Source organism: Lynx rufus, unplaced genomic scaffold, assembly GCF_022079265.1.
Source record: "Lynx rufus isolate CCGP_SWC_20201006 ecotype Redwood Valley unplaced genomic scaffold, mLynRuf1.p SCAF_4, whole genome shotgun sequence".
Taxonomy (NCBI): Eukaryota; Metazoa; Chordata; class Mammalia; order Carnivora; family Felidae; genus Lynx; species Lynx rufus.
In genome coordinates, this window is record NW_025814856.1 from 148,073,510 (window position 1) to 148,097,968 (window position 24,459).

Consider the following 24,459-nt stretch of genomic DNA (forward strand, 5'->3'; position numbering starts at 1 on the left):
GTTTCATCCATGATAAAGAAGTATCTAGAAAAAATATAAGTTAAAGATTTGACAGCAAAACAGCAATCTCAGTGAATTGATTAAAAAGCTCTCACCTTTAAGTGGTTACTAAATTAGCTGAAATTATGAGAGAAATGTTAAGGAAAAGAGAAAAGATCCTGAAGTTCTAATATCCACCTAATAGGAGTTCTAGAAAAAGAATGGAGGCAAACCAAAAACAGCAAACCTCAAGGTTAAAAAGGAAAAAAACTCAGAGCTGAAGAAAGACAGGTTTTAGAATTAAAACACCAGGGACAGATTAGGATGAATGAAGTAAAACTATCCCTACCTGGATACTTCCTTAATGAAATTTTAGAACCAGGAATTAAGAGAAAATCCTAAAGGCTGCAAAGAGGAAACTGGTTACCTTTGTAAGTAAGCAAGGATCAGATTAGTATGAGGCGTTTTTAGAGGTTGGTGGTTTGGGCAACACTGCTTTGAAAGCTTGAAATTTTGTGAGGAGAGAATTATTTTGAACCCAGGGTAATCCTAGCCAATGTTGTATTCATTTGATAGAGTAAAATAAAGACTCTTTTGGATTTTAAAACATTGGGGTGTGGAATAAGTGACTATCCACTATTTGATTTTAGAAATTAAATTTCTAACTTGATAGAGTAGATGAGTGAGTGGTGTTCCAATTTTTGACTTAGGTGATCTCTGGAAATCTTCAGAGAAAAGATGTTAATATTACCATACAAACTTTAGTAATCATTAGCTGTTCAGAAAATTTTTTCAGAGATTAAGAATGAAAATGAAATTATAAACTGCTGAACAGCATAAAGTTTCCTAGGGTGATTAACACTTTTTGTTCGATAATTGACTCTCATTGAAACTGCTTATCTTATCCAGGGAAGAACCGAACTGAAGGAATAAAATTATTTCTGTTTTGTGTCCTGTTCGTTCTAAGATATGGGAAAGAATTGGTGAAGCTACTACAGTATCTTACTCTTTTTTTTTGAGTTGGTTTGGTCTGGTATTCTGGAGAGAGCTACTGAGATAAAGTTATGTTTATGCTTCACCACTAATAACAAATGAGAATAACCACATTAAAATTAAACTTCAGTATCCCCAGAAGGAAATAGAAACCCCTTTTGTAGCTATATGAAGCAGAAACATAAGGACTGGATAACAGAGATTGGCCAAAAATAGTGTGAATTTGTAAATTTATGAAAATTTAAATAGGGTCATATAATGAGTCACTCAAGATTTTCAACCTGATTCTGAGGTGCTTGGAGAGATCTGAGCATTAAGTACTTGAGACAGGGTAATGTCTCAAGAGTGGGAATACTTTCAACTATATTCACCAAGATTTCACCCTTGAGGAATAGTAGATTTTCACCTTAATTTATGGAAGGTTGTCAGAAACCTGGCAAGTGACTGGATCTTTTTTAGTGGTTAGGGGAAAATTAGGAGATGCTAGAATCTTTTCTTTTTAATATGAATTTAAAAAATAAAATTTATATTTAAAATAGGTTTTTCCTAAAAACAGTACAAAAATAGATGAATGTCACAATTTGATGGGAGGAGAAAATTGAGCATACAATGGCTGGTATGTGTGCTTTGGCCAAAAAAATAGATGTTTTGTATATGCAATTTATTCTTTAAATATCAGTGCCACTTGTGTTCAACATCTGATTCCCAACTTGGACTTATATAGAATTTGTCCAGTTTGTCTATCCACTTTGAAATAGAATTTGGTTCTTATTGTCTTGCGGCATATGGCTTTTTTTCTCAGAGATACTTTTATGAAAAGCCATGATCTCCTTGAGTGGAAAGAATGAAAGAATCAAGGTTGGCTTTTGAACATAAATTGCAAAACATACATCAAAGAAAATTAAATATGTAGTGTGTTAAAGGAGGTAAAGTCATCACCACAGAAGTCAGTCTGGATTGACTGCAAATGTCTTTGTTTGTTTTTGCTATTTTGTAACAACATAATCTGAAGAGTTTTGCAAAATAAATACAGAAAGATGAATTCAGCTGTGTCACTCTTATTGACATATCTGCTGTCTGATTAAATGGTAGCAAAATTAATAGGATGGATGCTTGCCTAGAATAGAAAGAAGGGAGTTTTTTTATAAGGAGGATGAACAGGAGGGTGTGATCACTTTACCCATAGAGTATGGTCAGTATTCAGTCTTAGGTGTAACTTAGCACTTCATGTATTATTGATTGATTTGGTAAAAATTACACAGTTTAAAGAAAGCATAAAGCTCTTTAACCCTATATATTTTACTCTCACTGGGAAAAATGGAAACCTGACCAAGTATTAAGGAATCCATCCTGAATCTCTGCAGATGGTGAGCATTATTACAGTAAGTGCACACGGTAATCAAGGGTGCTATTTAGTGTTATTAAGGCAAAGTTTAGTTTTTTGAGAATCTAAAACTGCACACGTTGGTTTCATTTTAGCACATATGACAGGAACAATCTATAACTCTTCAATCTTGTCTTGTTCTGATAGATGTGTATGGATTCAGAAAAACATATGATCTACACCTTCGGTGGTAGAATTTTGACATGTAATGGCAGCGTAGACGACAGCAGAGCCAGTGAACCACAGTTCAGTGGGTTGTTTGCTTTCAACTGTCAATGTCAAACTTGGAAACTTCTTCGAGAGGACTCCTGTAATGCTGGGCCTGAGGACATCCAGTCTCGGATAGGACACTGCATGCTATTCCACTCAGTAAGAATATTCTATATATCGTATTCTTATTTTGTCATGTATATCTCAATAGGAAAAGGAATAGTAAAATCTAAATCTTCAGAAAGAGATCAAAACTTTTTATTAAAAATAAATGATTAGTGTTAGCAATGAGAGGCAAAAATAAAACTTCCTTAGCCAATGTACTGTTTGGTAATTATGAGACTCTTCCCACTAACCTAGTAATTCCTTAATAGTTATTACTCAACTATTAATCAAGGCACTTTTATGACTAACTTTACTGCTTATACAGATACTGTAGCTATTTCTCTTTCTTAATACCTTTCTACTTACTGATTTCTCTTAGTAACTAGAAGATCAGTTGTTCTCTTTTCCTCTCTGCCACTCTCCATTAAGTGTGAGGAATTAAGAATTGACTATATAGAATTAGAATTTAAATTTATCAGCAAAACCAATATAGAAACATTTGTTTTACCTTTTCAGATGTTATAATGAAAACCTGGGCTTCTTTCTGTGAACATAACTTTAAAAACATACTGTGGGCTATTTTGAACATATATCAAAGTATAGAGAAGAGTGTAATAAATTCCTGTGTACTTATTTATCTGTCTCAACAATTAGCAATATTCCACTATTCATTTTTCATATATCTGCCCCTTAATATTTCACTTCTTTCTTTGATGTTTCTCTGATTTTTAAGTTTATTTTTTTAAAATTTTTTTTTTTTTCAACGTTTATTTATTTTTGGGACAGAGAGAGACAGAGCATGAACGGGGGAGGGGCAGAGAGAGAGGGAGACACAGAATCGGAAGCAGGCTCCAGGCTCTGAGCCATCAGCCCAGAGCCCGACGCGGGGCTCGAACTCCCGGACCGCGAGATCGTGACCTGGCTGAAGTCGGACGCTTAACCGACTGCGCCACCCAGGCGCCCCTAAGTTTATTTTTTTAATTAATTTATGTTTTAATTTACATCCAAGTTGGTTAGCATATAGTGCAACAGCGATTTTTTAAGTTTATTCTTAAATTTTGTGCTGGGGTATTTTAAGGCAAATCCCAGACAATGTATCATTACACCTGTAAATACGGTAGTGTATCTCTAACAGATAAGGACTTTTTATAAACATAATTATGATACCATTATAATACTGAACCAAAGCACCAGCAAGTTCATATTATCATTAATATATAGTTTGCATTTATTTTGTTTTCTGAAATACTGAAAAATACCTTTTTATAGTAGGTTTCGGCAAGTCAGGCTCTAAAAAAGATCTGTGTATTGTTTTTGGTTGTTATGTCTCTGAGATTTCTTTTAAGCCATAACAGTACTCCCTGCTCCTATTTTTTCCCCCTTGCATGCCATTTATTTACTTGTTAAACTGAATCATGTGTGCTCTCAAATTTCCTGTATTCTTGATTTGGCTAATTTTATCCTTGTAGTGTTGTGATTGTCTAGTCTCTATATTTCCTGTAAGCTGGTAGTTAGATCTAGAGGCTTCATTCATTTTAGATTCTCTTTTTTTGGAGGCAGGGAAGGCAAAAAGAGGGGTGCAAGAATACTTAAAAGATGGTCTGATTGCAAAATGTCAAGAGGCATTTAATGTGTAGTTGTCATACTTTTGGTGATGTTAAGAATATTCTGTGGGTTTAGGTGTTACAGCCTGATTGATCAGTAATAAAGTTTCTTGTCAACTTTTTACTGAATGGTTTTTGCAGTCATTGATAATCATTGTGTAGGGTTTGTGAAACAGATTTTTCTAATTATGTTATTTATTCTGTATTTATTAATTGATTCTGATATTAAAAACTTACCCTCATTAACGATTTGGCTACCCTGATGTGTACACCACACAGAAAAATACTTGATTTTTTTCTCTTTGTCACCTTTTCATATTAATAAGTTGAGGCTCCACAGTTAACCAGTGTATTTTTTTAAGCATTATTATGAACTTGTGGACTTATATATTTGATGTGTTTAATCCAGTGCTGCCATTTTTCTTGATGCCCCAATTTTTCTCTTTGTCCAAGAGTGCCCCCTTCCCACTATACACGCACATAGAGCTATGTACACATATAGCTATATGTATATATGCACATATCTATATATTTTTTTAGTAAGAGAAAAATTAAGTCATTAGTTCCTACTAACATGGCCAGTTCAAATTAAAAATCATAGAGTTTTCAAATTTAATATCCTTTTGATTTTGTATTTGTGTATCTTTTAAGGTTAAAATCCTTCTTAATGGCAATATTACATTATTCTGTTTTTCTGTAATAGTTACAGAATCACAGAACTAACAAAAATTACTGAATGTTGTTTCAGGTTGCTTTCTCATTATTTTTCTGTTTAGGATATAGCTAGGGATGGAGAGTCAAAAAACATGAATTAAAATCACTAGAAATACTATTTCTCTGTGTGATCATGTCCCTGTGTGGTCATATCTTTATGTACAGATAGATTTATTTCATTGTTTTTCAAATTTCAGAGATTGTTTTTTTTCTTTTGAGTTAATTTTGTTTTCTAATTAAATAAAAACAGTATACATGGTTCTAACGGCAAAACCATACTTTTGGAGTGATCAGATTTCTCTATCCCTGTCTTCTTGCTTTGTCCCTTCTCATAAAGGTCTTTTATTACTTTCTTTCCTTTGTTTCTTTTTGAAGAAAGAAACAAACATATACATATTCCTTTTTTCCCTTTCTTATGCAAAGGAAGCACTGTATACATTATTCTATACCTTGCTTTTTTACTTTCATAGGGTATCCTAGAGATCACCACCTCTTAGTATGAGAGAACTTCATCATCCCTCTTTATACCAGCACAGTACTCCATTGCATGGGATCTGTCATAAAATGGCTTTTATAGAGGTTTAAATTTTAAAAGGATCACTCTGAATTCTTCATGGAAGTGACTACTTTCTCCCTTCTTTGCCCTTTTTTCCTTATTTTTCAGAAAAATCGTTGCTTATATGTATTTGGTGGCCAGCGATCGAAGACCTATTTGAATGATTTCTTTAGTTATGATGTGGACTCTGATCATGTAGACATAATATCAGATGGCACCAAGAAAGACTCTGGAATGGGTAAAGGCATTTAGTGATTCTTCTCTCGCGTCTTAGCTACTTTAGAAAGAAGACTGTAGACCATTATCTTTTCTTTCTAACCATTCTTCACCCTTTCCCTGTGTCTTTAATTGAAGTAATTCTGAGTAAGAGGAAGAAAAATCTACCAGCTAAATTACTCAGTTTTATCTGTTTAAAATATATGTTATTATATCATTTCCTTTTATAAATTTCTAAAGATATTATTTATGTGTGTGCTTGTTTGGTGGAGGGGCTTTGCAAAAATTAGTATCTTAAAAACTCTTATTCTATTTTTGCTAATCCTTTCCACCTTCTGCTTTTACTATAGTGACTAATATAACAGGCACTAGCATGATAGAGTATGTCTTTGTTCTGAGGGAGGACCTAATGTAACTGGTAATGCCTTTTAAGTTTGCAAGCTCAGCATCCAAATTATTCTCCTAAGTACTAGGGTGATTGATTTGCTTGAGATAGTCCCAGTGTTATGCATATTGCCCTGCTTGGTTATTAATAGTGCCCCATTCACTCTCAAGTGTCTTATTTTGGATAATAATTTACATAGTTACCCTGTGACTATTACACACAGAAGAATAATATTTGTTTAAGACCCAATGGTTTGAAATGTCTAATTTGAGAAATTAGATCAGCTTTTTTTTTCTTTTAGCTTTTTTAAAAAATTTTTTAATGTGTATTTTTGAGAGAAAGAGAGAGAGAGAGAGAGACACACACACACAGGCTCGAAGCAGACTCCAGGCTCTGAGCTGTCTGCACAGAGCCCAACGTGGAGCTCAAACTCACAAACTGCAAGATCATGACCTCAGCCAAAGTCAGACACTTAACCAACTGAACCACCCAGGCACCCCATAGCTATTATTTAGGAAAATAGATCTTTTTATTAAAATAGTTGATATTAATGAGGAAAAACTTAAAAAAATTTTTTTTGACAAAAGAGCACCATACTTAAAAAGTGGACATGAAGGGACCCTTAGGACTCTTTTCCCATATTTCTTACTAGACAGAGGCTAGAGCTTTATTTTCTGGGGGAAATGAGTACAGAGGTGTTTTTTTTCCATCATACTTAAGCTACTTCCAAGATAGTAGCAAAGTGTGATAGTAGCAAACAGTGATAGTAGCAAAGACCTAGTACAAAAATTCACTCTAAGCTCTAATGACAATCATTTGGAGATTTTTCAAGATTAGTTGTTATTATATAGTAACTTGCAGAATTGATCAGGATAATGCTTTGCCTACGGTTATGGCTAGCTTTAGAGCCAGCAACATGTGATAATTATTTTTTTTTTGTTCAATTTTGTTTTCATTATAAAAGTAATAATATGTAGAGAATTTGGAAAATATTAGAAAGATGCAAAAAAAAGAAAATGTATCAAACTATCCAGACATAATCTGTTACCATTTTGGTATATTTCTGTCTGGTTTTTGAATATTTATTGTGACTCATAAAGCAAAGTAAAGGGTTTGTCTTCTGGGAGGGCAAAGTTGTCTTCTTCTCTGAAAAAGCCTCTTAGAGTTGGCTTTGGCATCTTCTGGGAATAGAGAAGCAGGGATTGAGGCCTCCTGAGTCTGGGTTTTCAGCTGAGGTAGAGAGAGAATACAGTGCTTATAACCAGAAAGTTCAGAGTCTGGTGTAGTTACCTCCAGGACTCATTACTCTTAACCCAGCCTGGGCCTCAAGATAGTCATAGAAGTGGATTCCTTAACAATAATAATAATACAGTTTCCCAGGGGTGCCTGGGTGGCTCAGGCAATTGAACGTCTGACTTCAGCTCAGGTCACGATCTCATGGCTGGTGACTTTGAGCACCGCATCGGGCTCTGTGCTGACAGCTCAGAGCCTGGAGCTGCTTCAGATTCTGTGTCTCCCTCTCTCTCTGCCCCTCCTCTGCTCGCTCGCTCACGTGCATGCGTGCTCTCTCTGTCTCTCAACAATACATAAATATTAAAATTGTTTTAAACAGTTTCTCAAAAAAAGGTATTTATTGTATGAAACTTTGCAGAATTTTATATTCAATTTTTAAATTAACATTAAATTGTGCTAATATTTTTTTCATCATATGGTTTTACTACCGTGGACTAGAAGTATTAGGAAAAAAGACAAGTGTGGATTCATTCCCTAATTATTGCTATAGTCAACTTCTGTGAAATCAGAATCACCAGTTTTGCTATGTGTTCTTTAATTTTTAATTGATTTATGGTGAATTATTTCATGCAAGCAAGTTTATTCATTAATTTAATGATATTTGTTGGTCATCTGCTAACATCTAAGTTTGACCCTCTCTTGTCTTCCCTCCTAACATATTTTGGTGCCTTCCGTATGCTGTGTATGTTTAAGAACTTTGAGAAATAGCTGTGGGCCTGGGGGTTAAGATCCCTCCTCTTAGAGGACTCACATGCTACTGGAGAGACTTGCAGTTGCCATTCAGTGCTGTGAAGAAACCTTCCATGAGAATAAGGCATGTCCCATGTAGATAAAGCGGGTTGGAAACCATCTCTGCAGAGGTCATCTTTAAGATTTAAGATGAGAAGTAGAGTTAGGAAGAACCACATTAAGAAGTGAGAGAAGAGCAAGTACAAAGGTCCCAAAGCAGGAAAGAACTTAACGTATTCCAGAAAGAGATGGGGCTGGTGCCAGTTGAGGGTGGGGAGAGTTGGTATGAAATGAGGTTAGCAAACTGGTTAAGACTGATTATTCAGTGCCTTGTACAAATGCAAGAAATGTGGAATTCTTTTTTTCTAAATAGAATAGGAATTTATTGAAAAGTTTAATGCCAGGGTCATGATCTGATTGAAGTTTTGAAAATATCACTCTGTGTCCAAATATCACTCTTTTGTCCAGATACACATCTTCCAAGTGCTTAATTTTGACAGTGTCTACAAGTTGCAGCGTCCAAAGGTCGTATGGTGCTTTAAGAGAGGATTTTTCTGGCAGAGTTGAGCATCTGGCTAGACTACATACTTGGGAAGTTTTCCCACCTAACAGTGTTGTGGTTTTACTTAGAATTGTGGAACCTCAGCAGCTCTGTCGGGTGTGTTCAAATGAAACTGAAATCCTGTTCTTCTCATTTTTGTTTTTCTTTCTTTTTCCTCCATCTTCCTCCCTCCTTCCTTCTCTCCCCTTCCTCGTCTCTCTCCCTCTCCTCCTTTCCTTTTTTTTTTCTCTTCCTTCCCATTTGTCCCTTCCCCTCTACCCCCCACCCATATATCTCTGTCTCCCCTCACTCCGCTCCCCTCCTGGGTTTCTGATACTCCTGTGGCCAGAATTGAGAACCACTCTGTGTTAGCTCTCCAGAGCCCATCTCAGTTTGTAGTCATGTCACCTTGGACAAGTTACCTAATTTCTCAGCCTTAGCTTGTGTGTCTGTAAGTAACCAAAATTATGTAGTATCCCTGCTCGTGGCCAGATTGACCCTCTAGTTTCAGCTGGTGTTACTGTTGGGTACCACAATTTTCACGAGAGTCTGCCAGTGCTACCTGTAGGTTCACTGATCTATTCAGTAATTAGCTCATGCTAGTTTTACCTCCATCTTTTCTCTGTCCCATTGCAACCTCACTAGTGTGGGCTGTCATCACCTGTTTGGCCTGTCTTCCTGATCTTCCTCCTCTTCTTCTTCTTCTTCTTTCTTGGTTTGTCTATTTGTTTTTAAAAGATTTTATTTTTAAGTAATCTCAAAGTCACAACCCTGAGATCAAGAGCTGCTTGCTCCATCGACTGAGCCAGCCAGGGGCCCTGAAAACATATATACTCTGAACAGAGACTGTTACATTGATTATTTCATTAAAACCTCTCAAAGGCTTATCAAGTTCTTGTATTTACTATAGTCATTTTGTGTTGAGAATATAGTTGATAAATATTTACTTGATTACACTTGACTGTAATAAGTGGTCTTCCTCTTCTTGTGTACCCCACCTCTCCCCCCAAGTTTTTCTCCATACTGCAGGCAGAATATAGCAGTTTTGTGTTACCATTGCAGTGCAGAATCATGTGCTTTAACATTTATTCAACAGATACTTTTTGTATCTAGCACCTACTAGGTGCTAGATACAAGCTAAGTGCTAGAGATCACAATTGGGAATAAGGGCTCTATCTTCCTAGAGCTTACAGTTGTGTATGGGGAGAACAGAGAAGTAGATTAACAACCTTACCTTTGATTAGTGTTAGCGAGATAAAAAAAAAAAAAATCTCTTTTTAAAATGTCAACTTGATAGGTCTTCTTCCTTGATTAAAATTTTTTTCATGGTTTCCCTTGCCCTCAGGATTAGGTCTAAACTCATCCTGCTCTCAGATTCCTTTATGATATGCCCCACCTTAGTTAGTTCTACAGCCGTATTTTTAGGATCCACCTTCACCTTTCCACCAATTCTTTGTTTTATGACTACTGAATATTAATTCTTTATAGATACAGTACTTTTTCTTGCCTTTGGGTTTCTGCCCGTGCTCTTCTCCTTACCTGAATCACTCTTCCCTCTGACTTCCAAAGTGTAGGTATGTTGTGCTCGTGTTTCAGGTCTTAGCTTACAAATCATTGTCTCCTGAAATTCTCTAACTCCTCAAGCCCAGGTGAAGGGTTAAAGCATGTGGTTTTAATATTCATTGTAAACACAATTCTAGATATTCATCTGACAGTATAATCTTGACTGCTTTTCCAAACCTGTGAAAAGCTTATCTGAAATACATAGACTTTAATCAAGATTGCCTAAAGAGCGTTCAGTCTTTTCAGTACTCCAGATCTCCTAAAAAATCTTTCACTGGATTAAGTTAGACCAATCAGAAAACCTCATGTCAGAACTATGTTATATTGTATTGTCCTCCCATAGGATTACTTTCACCTGATTTTTAAAAGTCCATTTAATTTTATTTTACCTTACTAGATTATTATTTTTAAGCCATGAAAAGTCCTTCTAAGGACAAGGCAGGATACTATTTAAATTTCCACATTATTAAATATTCTTGGAAAACACCAGTTTTGTTCCATTACATGGATGCTCTGTAGCTTATTTAAACAGTCTGTTTATTAACTGTTCTTCTAAAGCTTGTCTACTACAGTTAATTACTGTAATTTGAGATGGACTTAACATATAATTACCATGTTTATGATTCAGTAATGTGGGTTATTTGATTAAAACTGCATTTATGATGTGAGTTTCAAATTGGATTGTTTGAAATCATAGAAGAAATTTGAACTATTAAGATCACCAATTAGAGACGGCATATGTAATTGTAAAATTACTGCTGCTTATTATAATTTTTTGTATCAGATACTATAAAATCTTAAATGTTGCTCTTTACAATTAAATGAATTGTCTTAGATTTAACATCTCAAGATCTAAAGAAACCTCAACTGTTACTAAAGTATAACAATTTTATGCTCCCCTCAGAAGGAGATTACAACTTAAATCAGCGGATTGGCAGCTGCTTAGAAAGAAGAGATTTATTAGTATTGTGTCTAACACATACATAATTACATCAAAATTCAGCACATCTAAAATTTGGGTTTATTTCTGAATAACTTTTGGCAAGCACAGGGGGTTTAGCAGACTCCCCATATGTAAGCTCTGTATTTAACACTAATTGAAAATTATGTTTAGAAGATAGTCTGTTACACCACCAGAGCTTTATAGTTTGCTATAGAAACTCAGTTTATTGTAATAGGATTACTTTCTCATATCTGTATTATTCAAGGTAACACACACAGATCGAGTCTTTACCATTTGCCAGATGCTGAGTCGAGCTTTGGTGATACAGAGCTCTTACAACCTAATCCCTGTTCTTCTAGTAGTTATGTGTTTACTTGTTTTGTTCCTTAACATCTGTTGACTGTATTTTCCCACATCTGTCACTGTTTATTCCATTCTGTTCTAACCATAGTGACAGATTGGTATAATTGAAAGAATAGTGAATTGAGAATCAGAAAACTTGGTCTCTCTTCTTCTGGGTCTGCCACTCATCCCTCTGCAACTTTGGCAGAATTATATGCATAATTCCTCTGGGCCTGATTATTCATCTGAAAATGAGGAGATTGAACCAGTTGATCTTAAGGCCTCATCTAGCTCCAAAATTTTGACAGTTAAATTTCATTCCCTTCTGCTATCAGGCTGTGAAACTAACATGAGGGCTAAGCTTGTAACGTCTGCAAGATCTGATTTAGCTATAAACATATTTTCATGAAAACCTTAAAATCTTACTGATTTTTAGTTCAACTTTCAGAATTGGTCAAACATTGACATTATTGGCATTGTTTTTTAATAACAGAGTGTATGTGTTTGTATGAATGTAATTATATAGAATAAATCGTTACGGTTTTTATCCTTTTAGACTTTATCAATTAACTAAATCAGGCTAATTCAGCCATATAGAGAAGATTCTGAAGCTAATGAGTTGTTGTCATTAACATAGATTAGTTACTGAGCTAGGTAACGGTAGTGCTTATTTTCAGTATAATGGGTTTCATTGCTTTCCATTTAGCATCTTCTCCACTTGTGCCATTATTCTGATAAAATTGGATTATGTACTTTTTTTCTCTCAATGTTATAGTTAATAATAACTTTCCATAATGCCCCCTTCCACTCTCCCAGAGGTGTTTTTGCTTAGTTACAAGCTTATAAATATGTTTTTTTTTTAAAGTTTATTTATTTTGAGAGACAGCTCAAGCAGGGGAGGGGTAGAGAAAGAGAATCCCAAGAAGGCTCCGCCCTGTCATCACGGAGCCCAATGTGGGGCTTGAACTCATGAACCATGTGATCATGACCTGAGCCAAAACCAAGATTCGGATGCTTAAATGGCTGAGCTACCCAGGTGCCCCTCATATTTTTAATATAAAATTTAGGTCATTTAATAGTAAATGGGAATTACAGTTTGCCAGTAGAAACAAACATGCAAGAACACTAGAGACAGTTTTGAAAATGGAAGGTAATGAAGTGGTATTAACACTACCAGATATTTATAAAGGTACAGTTTTGTACAGGTTAATGGAATGGAACAGAACAGGTAGTATGAAAGGATGTAATGCTTAGAGCTGGTACTGGCAACTTTCAGAAATGAAAGGAAGGCCAAGAGAATTGTAGGGATGTTAACTAACCTAGCACCATGATTTGGTTGAATTGCTGAAACAATCCTGGAACTGCCTACCTGCAAAATTTTGTTATATGAACCAATTAACTGTTATTCAGGTTTTCTTTTACTTAAAGCTGAAACTATCCTAAAAAACAATTTTTAGAAAGCTGTTTTTATTAAACTTATGTGTCCATGACAGTTCTAAAATTGTATTTTTCCTGTGTCTTAACTAAAGCGATTAATAATACGTTCTTTGGATCAGGAAGCAAAAGGAGAGTTGAGATTAGTTTATGAATTAATGGAATAATGTATCTTCCTCAAGAATTGAAATGACTTCAAAAATACCTCTATTAGAGCACCTGGGTGGCTCAGTCAGTTAAGTGTCCCACTTAGGCTCAGGTCATGATCTTGTGGTTCATGGGTTCAAGCCCCACATTGGGCTGCATGCTGACAGTTTGGAGCCTGGAGCCTGCTTTGGATTCTAGGTCTCCCTGTCTCTCTGCCCTTCCCCTGCTCGTGCTGTGTCTCTGTCTCTCAAAAGTAAGTAAACATTAAAAAAATAAGTAAATAAAAAATAACTCTGTGATCTTTTTATCTTCCCTGTAGAGTTTCTGTATGTTACAAATTCTGTTAATTTCCCCCTGTTGGGTCAACCGAAGAAAATGAAAAGAAAAACTGTGATTCAGATTGTCAGATAAAATATTTTTTAGCTGTCCTATTTCAAGTTTTAAAGATGCTAAAGAAAAAATGGGAGAGTCGAAGGATTATCATTGTTAATTTCCAGGAAGAACTAAAAACAGGTTGGCTGTAATAGTTGCTTGTTGTATTATTCTTATTTTCTATTTTCTCAGACAAGTGTCCTTTCAAAATGAGTTCACGATTAACATATGGTCTTGTTTACTGATCTGTTTAATTTTTCTTTGTGAGTCAGTTTATTTATAAAGACTGATTAAGATTCCTGCTGTTGAGTTGAGCTTTTTGGCAGTTGAGTCTAAAAGCTTTAAAATACTATACGTTGTAAATCTCCTTTTTCCCTCCCCTCGCAACTACCCATTAGAAACCATTAAATTGAAAAGATAGCCTTGTTTTCTTCTTGGGAAGAAAATTAATACAGAAGACTGTGTTAATAGTTACAACATGTTAAAATGAAAACTTCTTTTTTGGTTTTGACCTTTAGGTCTTTTTAGTTTTTGATAATGCCATTTTTGTTCAACCAGTTTTTATTTTTATAAAATTATTATAGAAGTAATGCAGTTGTGCTAATTAATAAAACAATTCAAACAATATAAAATGCTATAATATGAAAAGTTTCTGCCAAAGTAGCAAACTAACATAGGTGGCTGATTCCCTTCCTGAGAAATAAGTCCTGGAAAAATAAAATGAGAGGCAACTGGCCTCCAGAAACTCTTTATATGAGATCAAATGCTGTCTGTCCCCTAAATTACCTTGAGTTAATTTTTACTCCTTCACTACAGAAACCAGGAGCAGTAGCCTGTATAACTAGTGCCAGAATTCAAAGAATAACATTAGTGCATAAACCCTACTGGCATTAAGAATTGATATCACTAGATACAGACTGACCATCTAGTCTCTATAATTCATTTCTTCCTTCTTAGTTTGCATACATAATATATACATATATACATATATATACATATATACATATATAAAATTCATTTCTCCCTCCCATCACCCTTCAAGTCCAAGAAGACTGCCTTCTACTTCCTCCAAAGGGTCTAAAGGTGTGAAACCCTTGCATAGGAGGATGATGGTAGAATTGATTAATCTGATTCTTTGTGCCTAGGCTTCACTAGCTTATGGCTCTTCTCTTCCATTTTCCTTAAATTCACTGGTGCTGATGCTAGTTAAGGCCTGACCTTTGGTCCCCCCCCCCAATGTAATATATCTTAATGAAAGAATAGCTGACACCCTGAAAAATATTACCTCATAGAGCAATATAACTAGATAGTTGAGGACTACAGCTATCTCAAAAGAAATCAGTAAACTGACAACATATGTGATCTAAAGCAGAAATATAATAGGTAAACCAGGAATTTAAAACAAGCATGATTGGGGCACCTGGGTGGCTCAGTCAGCCGAGCGTCCAACTCTTGATTTCACCTCAGGTCATGATCTCATGGTTCGTGACTTTGAGCCACGTGTCAGGCTCTGCAGTAGGATTCTCTCCCTCTCTGCCCCTCCCCTGCTTGCCTGCATGCGCGCGCTCGCTCTCTCTCTCTCTCTCTCTCTCTCTCTCTCTCTGTCTCTCTCAAAATAAATGAATAAACTGAAAAAAACAATAGAATAAGCATGATTAATATAATTAAAGGTATAATATATTAATAAGGTATTATATATTTATTATTATATATTATATGCCAGAATTATATGTCAGAATTATTATATGCCAGAATATTATATATATAATATATATAATAATATATAATGAATATTATATATATAATAATATATAATATATATTATATGCCAGAATATTATATTATATGCCAGAATTATTAATATATAATATATTAATAAAGGTATTATATATTAATAATATGAAATAAGATCTAAAAATCATAAAAACAGAACCAAATGGAAATATTAGATATGAAAAATGTATTTGAAATGAAGACTGCAACAAATATTATAAATAGAATGGATGTGAATGAATAAATTAGTTGAAAGATTAGAATGAATACTCTTTCAGGAAGAAATAGGAAAAAAAAGGATAAAGAGATAAAAAAAAATATATAAAAGAAAAACCAAAGGACATGGAAAAGAATTGTGTAAGTACCAGCATCTTAATAGCAGTAACAGGAGAGAAACATAAAATTTTAAGAAGGCAAAATACTTGAAGAAATAATAGAAGTAAACTTCCTAGAATTAAGAAAAGACCAAAGGCCTCAGATTGGTGAAAGGGCTTATATAGTCTACCAGCAAGGAAGAATAAGGGGAACACTTACACTAAAGTAAGATTATATATTACTTACACATTAAAGTAAGATTAAGAATATCAAAGGAGGGGCAGTTGGGTGGCTCAGTCGGTTAAGCGTCCAAGTCTTCGTTTCGGCTCAGGTCATGACCTCATGGTTCATGGGTATCAAAGGGGCACCTGGGTGGCTCAGTTAGTTAAGCATCCAACTCTTGATCTCAGCTTGGGTCTTGATCTGGGGGTCATGAGTTCAAGACCCTCATTGGGCTCTGTGCTAGACGTTAAGCTTACTTTAAAAAAATCAAAGACAGGGAAAATTCTGAAACATTTCAGAGAGGAAAATGACTTACAAGGGAATAAGATAGATGGATAGAAGGATGAATATCAGACAGCTCAACAGCAATAGTAAATGGAAGAAAACAGTAAAGCTTAAAAATACTTGAGGAAAATGACTTTAGTAGGGGGAAGAGAGAGGGAGAGAGAATCTTAAGCATGCTCCACATTTAGCACATTTAGCCCAATGCGGGCTCAATCCCTGGACTGTGAGTGAGATGATGACCTGAGTCAAAATCAAGAGTCAGATACTCTACTGACTGAGCCACTCAGGCGCCCTGAAATGACTGTAAACCAAGAAATTTATATTCTCCCAACTTTCATGTGTTAGTGAGAAGTAAAATATTCTTAGGTATATTTGCCTCAGAAAGTTTGCTATAGGAAGACCCATATTGGAAACCAATTTGGAAGCAAGACTCAGAAATAAATTGAGATGTTGAAAGTATGTGATAAGTGATGATCAAATTTTCTTGAGAAAATTGATTGTTGCCAGAAGAAAAACACTACGACCAAAATTCTAAACAATGAAACTAAAATGAGGGAAGGGGAAATGGGCCACCATATATAATTAAAGTATTGTAGTTGGACTTACAGGTAAGAAAATATTCTCTATTAAAACTTTATCATTCCAAATGTCTTATTCAAGGCTCAGGATCTAATGGATCTTTATTTTCTTTCAAGCTTCCTTTTGCTTTCCGGTGTCATCTGTCACTGCCACTGTTTCTTATATCCTATGTCATTCTTTTTCCTGGATTCCTTTTTTGTTTTGTTTTGTTGGAATAGCTCCTCAAATAATTTTTCATGTGCAGTCATTGATATAAATTTTCATATTTCTGCTGATCCAAAAATTCTTTTATTTCACCCTCATTGTTGGAAATAAAATTTAATTCCATCTTTTTATGCCTCAGAATTTTAAGTTATTATTTCATTGTATTCTAGCGTTCATTGTTTTGGGATTTTTTTCTTTTTTTTTTTTTTTAGCATTCATTGTTACAGATAAAAAGTCTAGGGGCGACTGGATGGCTTGGTCGGTTAAGCGTCCGACTTCGGCTCAGGTGATGATCTCACAGTCCGTGAGTTTGAGGCCCGCGTAGGGCTCTGTGCTGACCGCTCAGAGCCCGGAGCCTGTTTCAGATTCTGTGTCTCCCTCTCTCTCTGCCCCTCCCCTGTTCATGCTCTGTCTCTGTCTCAAAAATAAATAAACGTTAAAAAAAAATTTTTTTTTTTTAAAAAGTCTAATGTTAGTTTGATACTTATTCTTTCATAGGTAATAGCCTGCTTTTTCCCCCTCTCTGGAAGCTTTTAGAACTTTTATTCCTATGGTTCTAAAGTTTCTTTAGGAGATCTCTCTCTTTCAATTTCTCCCAGTATCCAAAAATAGCATTCTTATGAAAACTTTGGTAAGCCAAAATGGCATAAAGCAAAGAAGCAATTACCATTTATTTATAAAGAAAACGGTTTCCGTCTTCCCAGATTCCCTAAAAAAACCCTCTCTCAGGCTTTTCTGGTACATTAGGACACATCTTGCTAACTGATGCACAAGATAAATTGAGATAAAGCACAGAGCTCACACACACAGTTCACAGCTCTGGCTACTTGATGCTGAGATGCTGAGTCTGATTCCTGGGGAGGTGCTGGGCGGGGCCACTCTCACTGCAGGGTGCTCGCTGCCTCTACAAAGGCTTACTGCACAACAGGCCCTGAATGCTATTTTTGCCCTTTACCTTTTTTTTTATAAAACTGAAAATCCTCCTCAGATCTCTTTCAGTTAGCAAAATCAAGTCCTAATATAGATCTTTCATAGAAGCAAAGTGGCCTAATGTAAACTTTGAAAAAGCAGGAAGTACCTATATATAAAGTCTTTTTTTGCAAAATATGCTTAGCACCCAGGGCTCTTTCAGACAGGACTCCCACTTGTTTCTTCCATTCAGGGAAATTTTCTATAATTATTTTTTTCTTCTATCTGATTTCTCCACTCCAAGAGTTCTTCTCAGACAGATTTCTTACTTCATTGGTTTTATCCTCTGTGTCCCTTAACTTTTCTATCATAATTTCTGTATCTTTTGCTATACTTGTATCATTTTTATCCTGTGACCACTGACTTTCTTTTTAACTATGCACATTGTTTTTCATTTTGTCATCTGATTTTTTTTGTTAGTTTTACTTTTTTTCATCAGTTTTACTTTTTAATATTATATTTTCTATTCCTCTTTATGGAACTTACTGTTTTACACATGTAATAGTCTTTTATTCTTTACAAAGATAATGAGCTTGGGGTTTGTTTGTTTTTAAGTTTCTTTCTGTGATTTATTTTTCCCATTCTGTATGTTTATCTAGGCTCCTATCTTTGTTGAAATTTTTCTCATATGTCTTCTAATTCCTGTCTAAACATTAAAATTTATGAATAAAGGACTACATCTGTTAAAAAAAGATAATTGATAGTGACTTCCTGTGCAGTATATAGGCGTATTTCCCCACAGGCTTCTCCCTTACGTAAGACACTGACCAGGGATTTTGTATAAGTGCATGGCACATACTGTCCACCAGGCTTTCTTCCCTAGTATCTGTGTTGGGAGTTACTTTAGGCTCTGCTCTCATTCTCATTTAGGCCCTTGTGTCCTTAGTACGCTCCCCACAGGGATGTCCTCTTCACAGCCTATTTGTGCTTTTGTATTTGATGACTTACTTATTTGGAAGTTTTCCATCTTTTACCTCTGGTGAGTAGGCTCTCTTTTTCTTGGCTGTGAGAGCCTCAAAATTTCTTATCTCTTGATGACATACTTTCTTCTTTTCTAGTGCTATTTTTCTTTCTTTTTGCCAGAATATCCTTCCTGCCAATTTTGTGGGGTGATGGGGAAGAAGGATAATGTAGTGTTTAGTTTACTATTTGAAACCAAAAGGCCCAAACTTTAGATATCGTAAGCAGCTTCTGTTAGTGAAAATCTGAGTCTAAAATGCTTACTAGTGCCACGCTATAATTCTTATATATTTCTTTAATAAGAATATGTGAATTTTCCATTTAAAATAAAAAAATAAGGTTTTTTTTTCCTGTTTACAAAAGTAACAGATGTGGAGTATTACAGAAAGTGACATTTTGTTTTTAATTTTTTTTTTTTAACGTTTATTTATTTTTGAGACAGAGACAGAGCATGAACAACGGGGGAGGGTCAGAGAGAGGGAGACGCAGAATCTGAAACAGGCTTCAGGCTCTGAGCTGTCAGCACAGAGCCCGACGCGGGGCTCAAACTCACGGACTGTGAGATCATGACCTGAGCCGAAGTCGGCCGCTTAACCGACTGAGCCACGCAGGCGCCCCCAGAAAGTGACATTTTTAATAGTTTCTTCAAGAAATCTAGAGTGCTTTTGAAGATGGATATGGAAAACTTTATTATTTTTTGTTGTTGAAATGTTTTTGAATTGTTATTGCATGTGGAATGGAGTAGAAGTAAGAATTAAGCTTAAGTGCAATTTGTAAAATTGAGGCAAAAGGCCATTAACACAGATATATTTAGTGTAAGTTTCAATTAATCCCCTGATTGTTAGGAACTAACTCCTCAGGTACAAGTTTCCATTTTTATTTTTTAGGGGAAAAGTCAAAAATACTTTAATTCGGCTAAAGTAATGCCTAGTTTCAGTTTTGTAACTTCATGCCAGCAAAATGTTTTGAAAAAAAATTTTTAGTGCCAATAAACCATCTCTTGGAACCTGAATTCCCTTTCCATCTAAATAATAACATTCCAGATATTCATGTAAAATTTTCTTCATGACAGATATGGGAGGATATGTGAGAATTTTTCACATTGCTAAAATTCCCCAATATTTATACCCAGATATATGTTTTTTATATTTTGGTTTGGGTTTTTCTTTTTCCTTATAACTATAAAAGCAGTGTATATTGGAAAAATACATAGTATATAATGACAGTAAAAGTGTTCTAACTGTGCCTCCATAACTATTATTTATAGTTTGATGTATGTTCTTCCATTTTTTCTAAATATAAACATTTTATATATAAACATTTTTCCTTATCTTTAGTATGTAATAAAAATTATATTTGTAAAAGTCTATAAAGATTAATAGAAATTTTGCCTTTGAATATTCCTAGAATGCAATATTTGGAAACCTCCAAGAAAATACAGTGAAACATTTTTACTCATACTTTTCACACATTTCTGCTTCAAGCTTGGTCTCTGTTGTGTCAGTCCAGAGGACTTTTGTGCTTAGGACATAGTATTTACCCTCCTTGTGCTGATGACACCCATTTCGTGGAAGTAATGCTTCTCTATCAGTATTTCCTTATTTCCTTCTTCCAGTCCACTCCTATTATAATCATAACAACTTCCTAATTGATCCATGTATCTCAGGAGTCTGTCTGTGCTACACGTAAGTACTGATTTAATATTACTGAAAGTGCCCATACTATTACTGCTCTCACCCTCCAGAGTCTGATCTTAACAGAAATCTCAACTTTGAAGAGACCCAGTACATTATCTAGCTCTACTTTGAAATTTTGGATAAGAAAACTGAGGTCTAAAAAAGCTTCTTGCAAGGGAGTACCTGACTGGCTCCATCGGAAGAGCATGCGACTCTTGATCTCGAGGGTCGTGAGTTCAAGCCCCATGTTAGGTATAAAGATTACTAAAAAAACAAAACAAACAAAAAAAAACCTTGATAAAATAATTTAAAAGTTTCTTGCATGAAATCGTTAGTTAATTGAGGAAGGTAAACTAAAACAAGATTTTCTACTTCTATTTTATTTCCAATGCTTATTCATATTTAAGTTCCTAGATTGGCCTTCAGAAACCTATGGAACACAAAGATCTGATTTCTGTATTATAAATAGTCAAAACTTAGATTGTGATGATGATTTTACAGTGAATATTTTAAATGAGTGAATTGTATGGTATATGAATTATCTCTGTAAAGCTGTTTAAAAGTCAGTAACAGATTTGAATGTATAACTGGGAGGTAAAACAACATTATGAAGAGTGAAAAGCATAGTGGATGTGGAAAATAAAAGAAATGGGGAAATACATAGTTTCTAATATGCTTTGTAATCAAAGTAATATTTCGTAATACCTTACAGCATAGATTTTATAAGCGTGATATCCTTGAGTATTGAAAACCTGCCCACTGCTTCTTTTTTTTTTTTTTTTTTTAAAGGTTTGTTTATTTTTGAGAGAGACAGAGACAGAATGCGAGTGGGTTGGGGCAAGAGAGAGGGAGGCACAGAATCCGACGCAGGCTCCAGGCTCTGAGCTGTCAGCACAGAGCTCAACGCGGGGTTTGAACTCACCCGACTTAAGTTGGGCACTCAACCCACTAAGCCACCCAGGCACCCCCCCACACCACTGCTTCTATTTTTAAGAAACAATCCTTGTCCTTGTTCTCTTCTCCTAAGCTGCTTCTAGGCAAATTGTGACGATCTAGAAAGAGAAGCATATAAAATTTGGTCTTAGCATTCTTCATCTTCTCACATGCTTCTTCCTCCAACCCAATACTCCTTTCTTTCCCTCTCTTTGGTGATTCCACTCCCATTTTGTAAAATTCAAAATTTCTTTCCCTCTCCACTGATTTCCATTCCACCCCAAAATACCAATTTTCAAGGTAGGCTCTTACTTAAGTGGGTTATTGGATTAATTTATAAGTCATACATTTCTGAAATTTGTATTTTAGAAGATTATAGAACAGGGGTCAGCACACTTCTAATATGAAGAGCCAGATGTGAATATTTTCAGTTTTGTAGGCCTTACGCTGTTGCTGCAGGTATTCAACCTTGCTATTACAGGGTGATATAGCCACAGGGTGGCTAGCTTCAACCTTGCTATTACAGGGTGATATAGCCACAGATAAAATGTAAATGAATGGATGAGACCTGATTTGACCCTAGGCAGGCTAGATCAAGCCATAGTTTGCCAGCCCATCTTAGAGAATTCTGAATTTAAAGGCTGAGTATTAAGATGTAATGGGATGGAGAAATTTAAATACAGTAAATTTAGGCAGTTACATCCTCTCCTTTTACCACTAATAAAAGTGTTGTCATTTCTTTACTATTTATTCTTCCAAGGTTATCTGAGAAATAGGGTAGAACGTTGGCACTTTTGAAAGTTTACCAAACCTCATTTAAAAAATACCAGACTTTACATACCCACTAGAGACTATTGGCATGAGGATTGAGATTATTATTCAGATTAGGTTGATGTGCATGTATGTATAAATATAAACGTTAATTGTGTATGGACGGATGCAAATTATGTGTTGTGTAGTGTGAGTCTGTATTATTTTAGTATATATACTATGGACTGCATTTGGATAGTCTCTAAAATATTCCAAACAAATTTATTAAAGAGGAATATGAAAGGAGACTTGAATTTCAGTACATGAGGCAAAAATAAATGCTGGATTATTTGGCCCTGCTAAAGTAGATAAAGACAAATGAAGATCAATGTGGCTAACATCTCTTGCCATAATATTCTTGATTGATTGAAATATTTTACTTCAGAGGCACCCTTGTGGCTCAGTCGGTAGACCATCTGACTTGATTCAGCTCAGGTCATGGTCTTACAGTTTGTTGGGTTTGAGCCCCATGTTGGGCTCTGCTAACAGCGTTGGAGACTCTCTCTACCCCCTTTCTCTCTCTCTCACAAAAATAAGTAAACATTTTTTTAAAAAAAGAAATATTTTACTTCAGTCTAATATTTACTTTGTGTTTTGAGCATATGATGATTGTTCATGTATAAAGGGAATGTAGTGTTGAAACAATGACATTGTTTTAGATTCAAGGCAATTATGTCATGATCCATAAAATTACATTTCAACTAATATTTCCATATAACAATGGTGAGAAAAATTTGCATTTGCTGTGTCAGTGTTTTGCAAATTACTGGATAATGCAGAATAACAATCACTCATTTAATAGATTTCTTAGAAAAATAAAACATTGGGGCGCCTGGGTGGCTCAGTCATTTTGGTGTCCGCCTTCAGCTCCCGTCATGATCTCGCGGTCCATGAGTTCAAGTCGCGTGTTGGGCTCTGTGCTGATAGCGCAGAGCCTGGAGCCTGCTTCTGATTCTGCCTCTCCCTCTCTCTCTACTCCTCCCTTGCTCACGCTCTGTGCCTCTCTGTCTCTCAAAAATAAACATTAAAAAAGAAAAGAAAAAGAAAACATTATTAACTCTGGTCAGTTTGAGCCACTCAGGAAAATAAAATGGCGTATTATCGCCCAAAATGTTTTATTTTTACTTGGAAATTATGTCGTTTCATTGTATGTCATGAACAGATATTTTAAACAACTCTGACCTTATTAAACAAACCTGCATTTTACTTCCTGTCAGATTTGTGTTTTTCCGGGTCAACATTTGAATATTTTACCTTTACTATTAAGTTAGAACTGATCCAGATAATAAATCAATTAACTAACACATTGACCTTTCTTCCCTCAATAAAAATGATTACATAGTATACCCCTTTCTATCTCTTCCCTCCTTGTAACTCCTTCCGGATAGTTAGCATTCGTTTATTCTTTCAACAAATAGTTGGGTAATTGTTATGTGCCAGGCACTGTTTTAAGCATTGGGAACAGAATAGTGAGCCAAACTACCTCTGTCCTCATACAGCTTGTATTCTAGAGTTAGAAGAAAACAATAAGCAATTGTTTATTGTTTGATATAAAAGTTCTATAGTATGTGAGAAGATCAGTGCTGTGGACAGAAGCAGAGCAGAGTCACGAGGGATTAATCTTGTATATAGTAGTTCTACTCTTACTTAACACAAATGTTGTCCTCTTATTTCCTCTTTTCAATTTATAGTTCCAATGACAGGATTCACACAGAGAGCAACCATTGATCCCGAACTGAATGAAATACATGTCTTATCTGGACTCAGCAAAGACAAGGAGAAGAGGGAGGAGAATGTCAGAAATTCATTCTGGATTTATGACATTGTGAGGAATAGTTGGTAAGGAGCTCTTGTCTGTGTTGCAATCCCAATGTAATATTTGTTTGAGGTTGTTGGTTTATTCAAAAGAAGAGGAATATGGAAGGCTTATGTCAGTTTGTGATGTCATGCATTTAAATGTCAGTGCAGGCACACCTCATTTTATTGCACTTGGCAGATAATTGCAGTTTTTACAAGTTGAAGGTTTGTGGCAGCTTTGTGTCGAACATGTTGACATTTTTCTAGCAGTGTTGGCACACTTTGTGTTTCTTTGTCACATTTTGGTGATTCTCAGAATATTTCAAACCCTTTCATGACTGTTGTATTTGTCATGGTCACCTGTGATCAGTGATCTTTGATGTTACCTTTGTAATTGTTTTGGAGCACCATGAGCTGCACACATAA

General features: G+C 35.3%; 1 protein-coding gene across 1 annotated transcript in view; it reads left to right on the plus strand.

Annotated features, from left to right (window-relative positions):
- The window catches only part of MKLN1 (muskelin 1), a 186,907-nt gene that overhangs the window by 128,454 nt on the left and 33,994 nt on the right, over positions 1-24,459 (plus strand). The window contains exons 11-13 of the mRNA XM_047096606.1: positions 2,504-2,725; positions 5,654-5,783; positions 23,928-24,075. Of these exons, the coding sequence (XP_046952562.1) occupies positions 2,504-2,725; positions 5,654-5,783; positions 23,928-24,075 (500 nt within the window). The remainder of the gene's footprint in view (positions 1-2,503; positions 2,726-5,653; positions 5,784-23,927; positions 24,076-24,459) is intronic.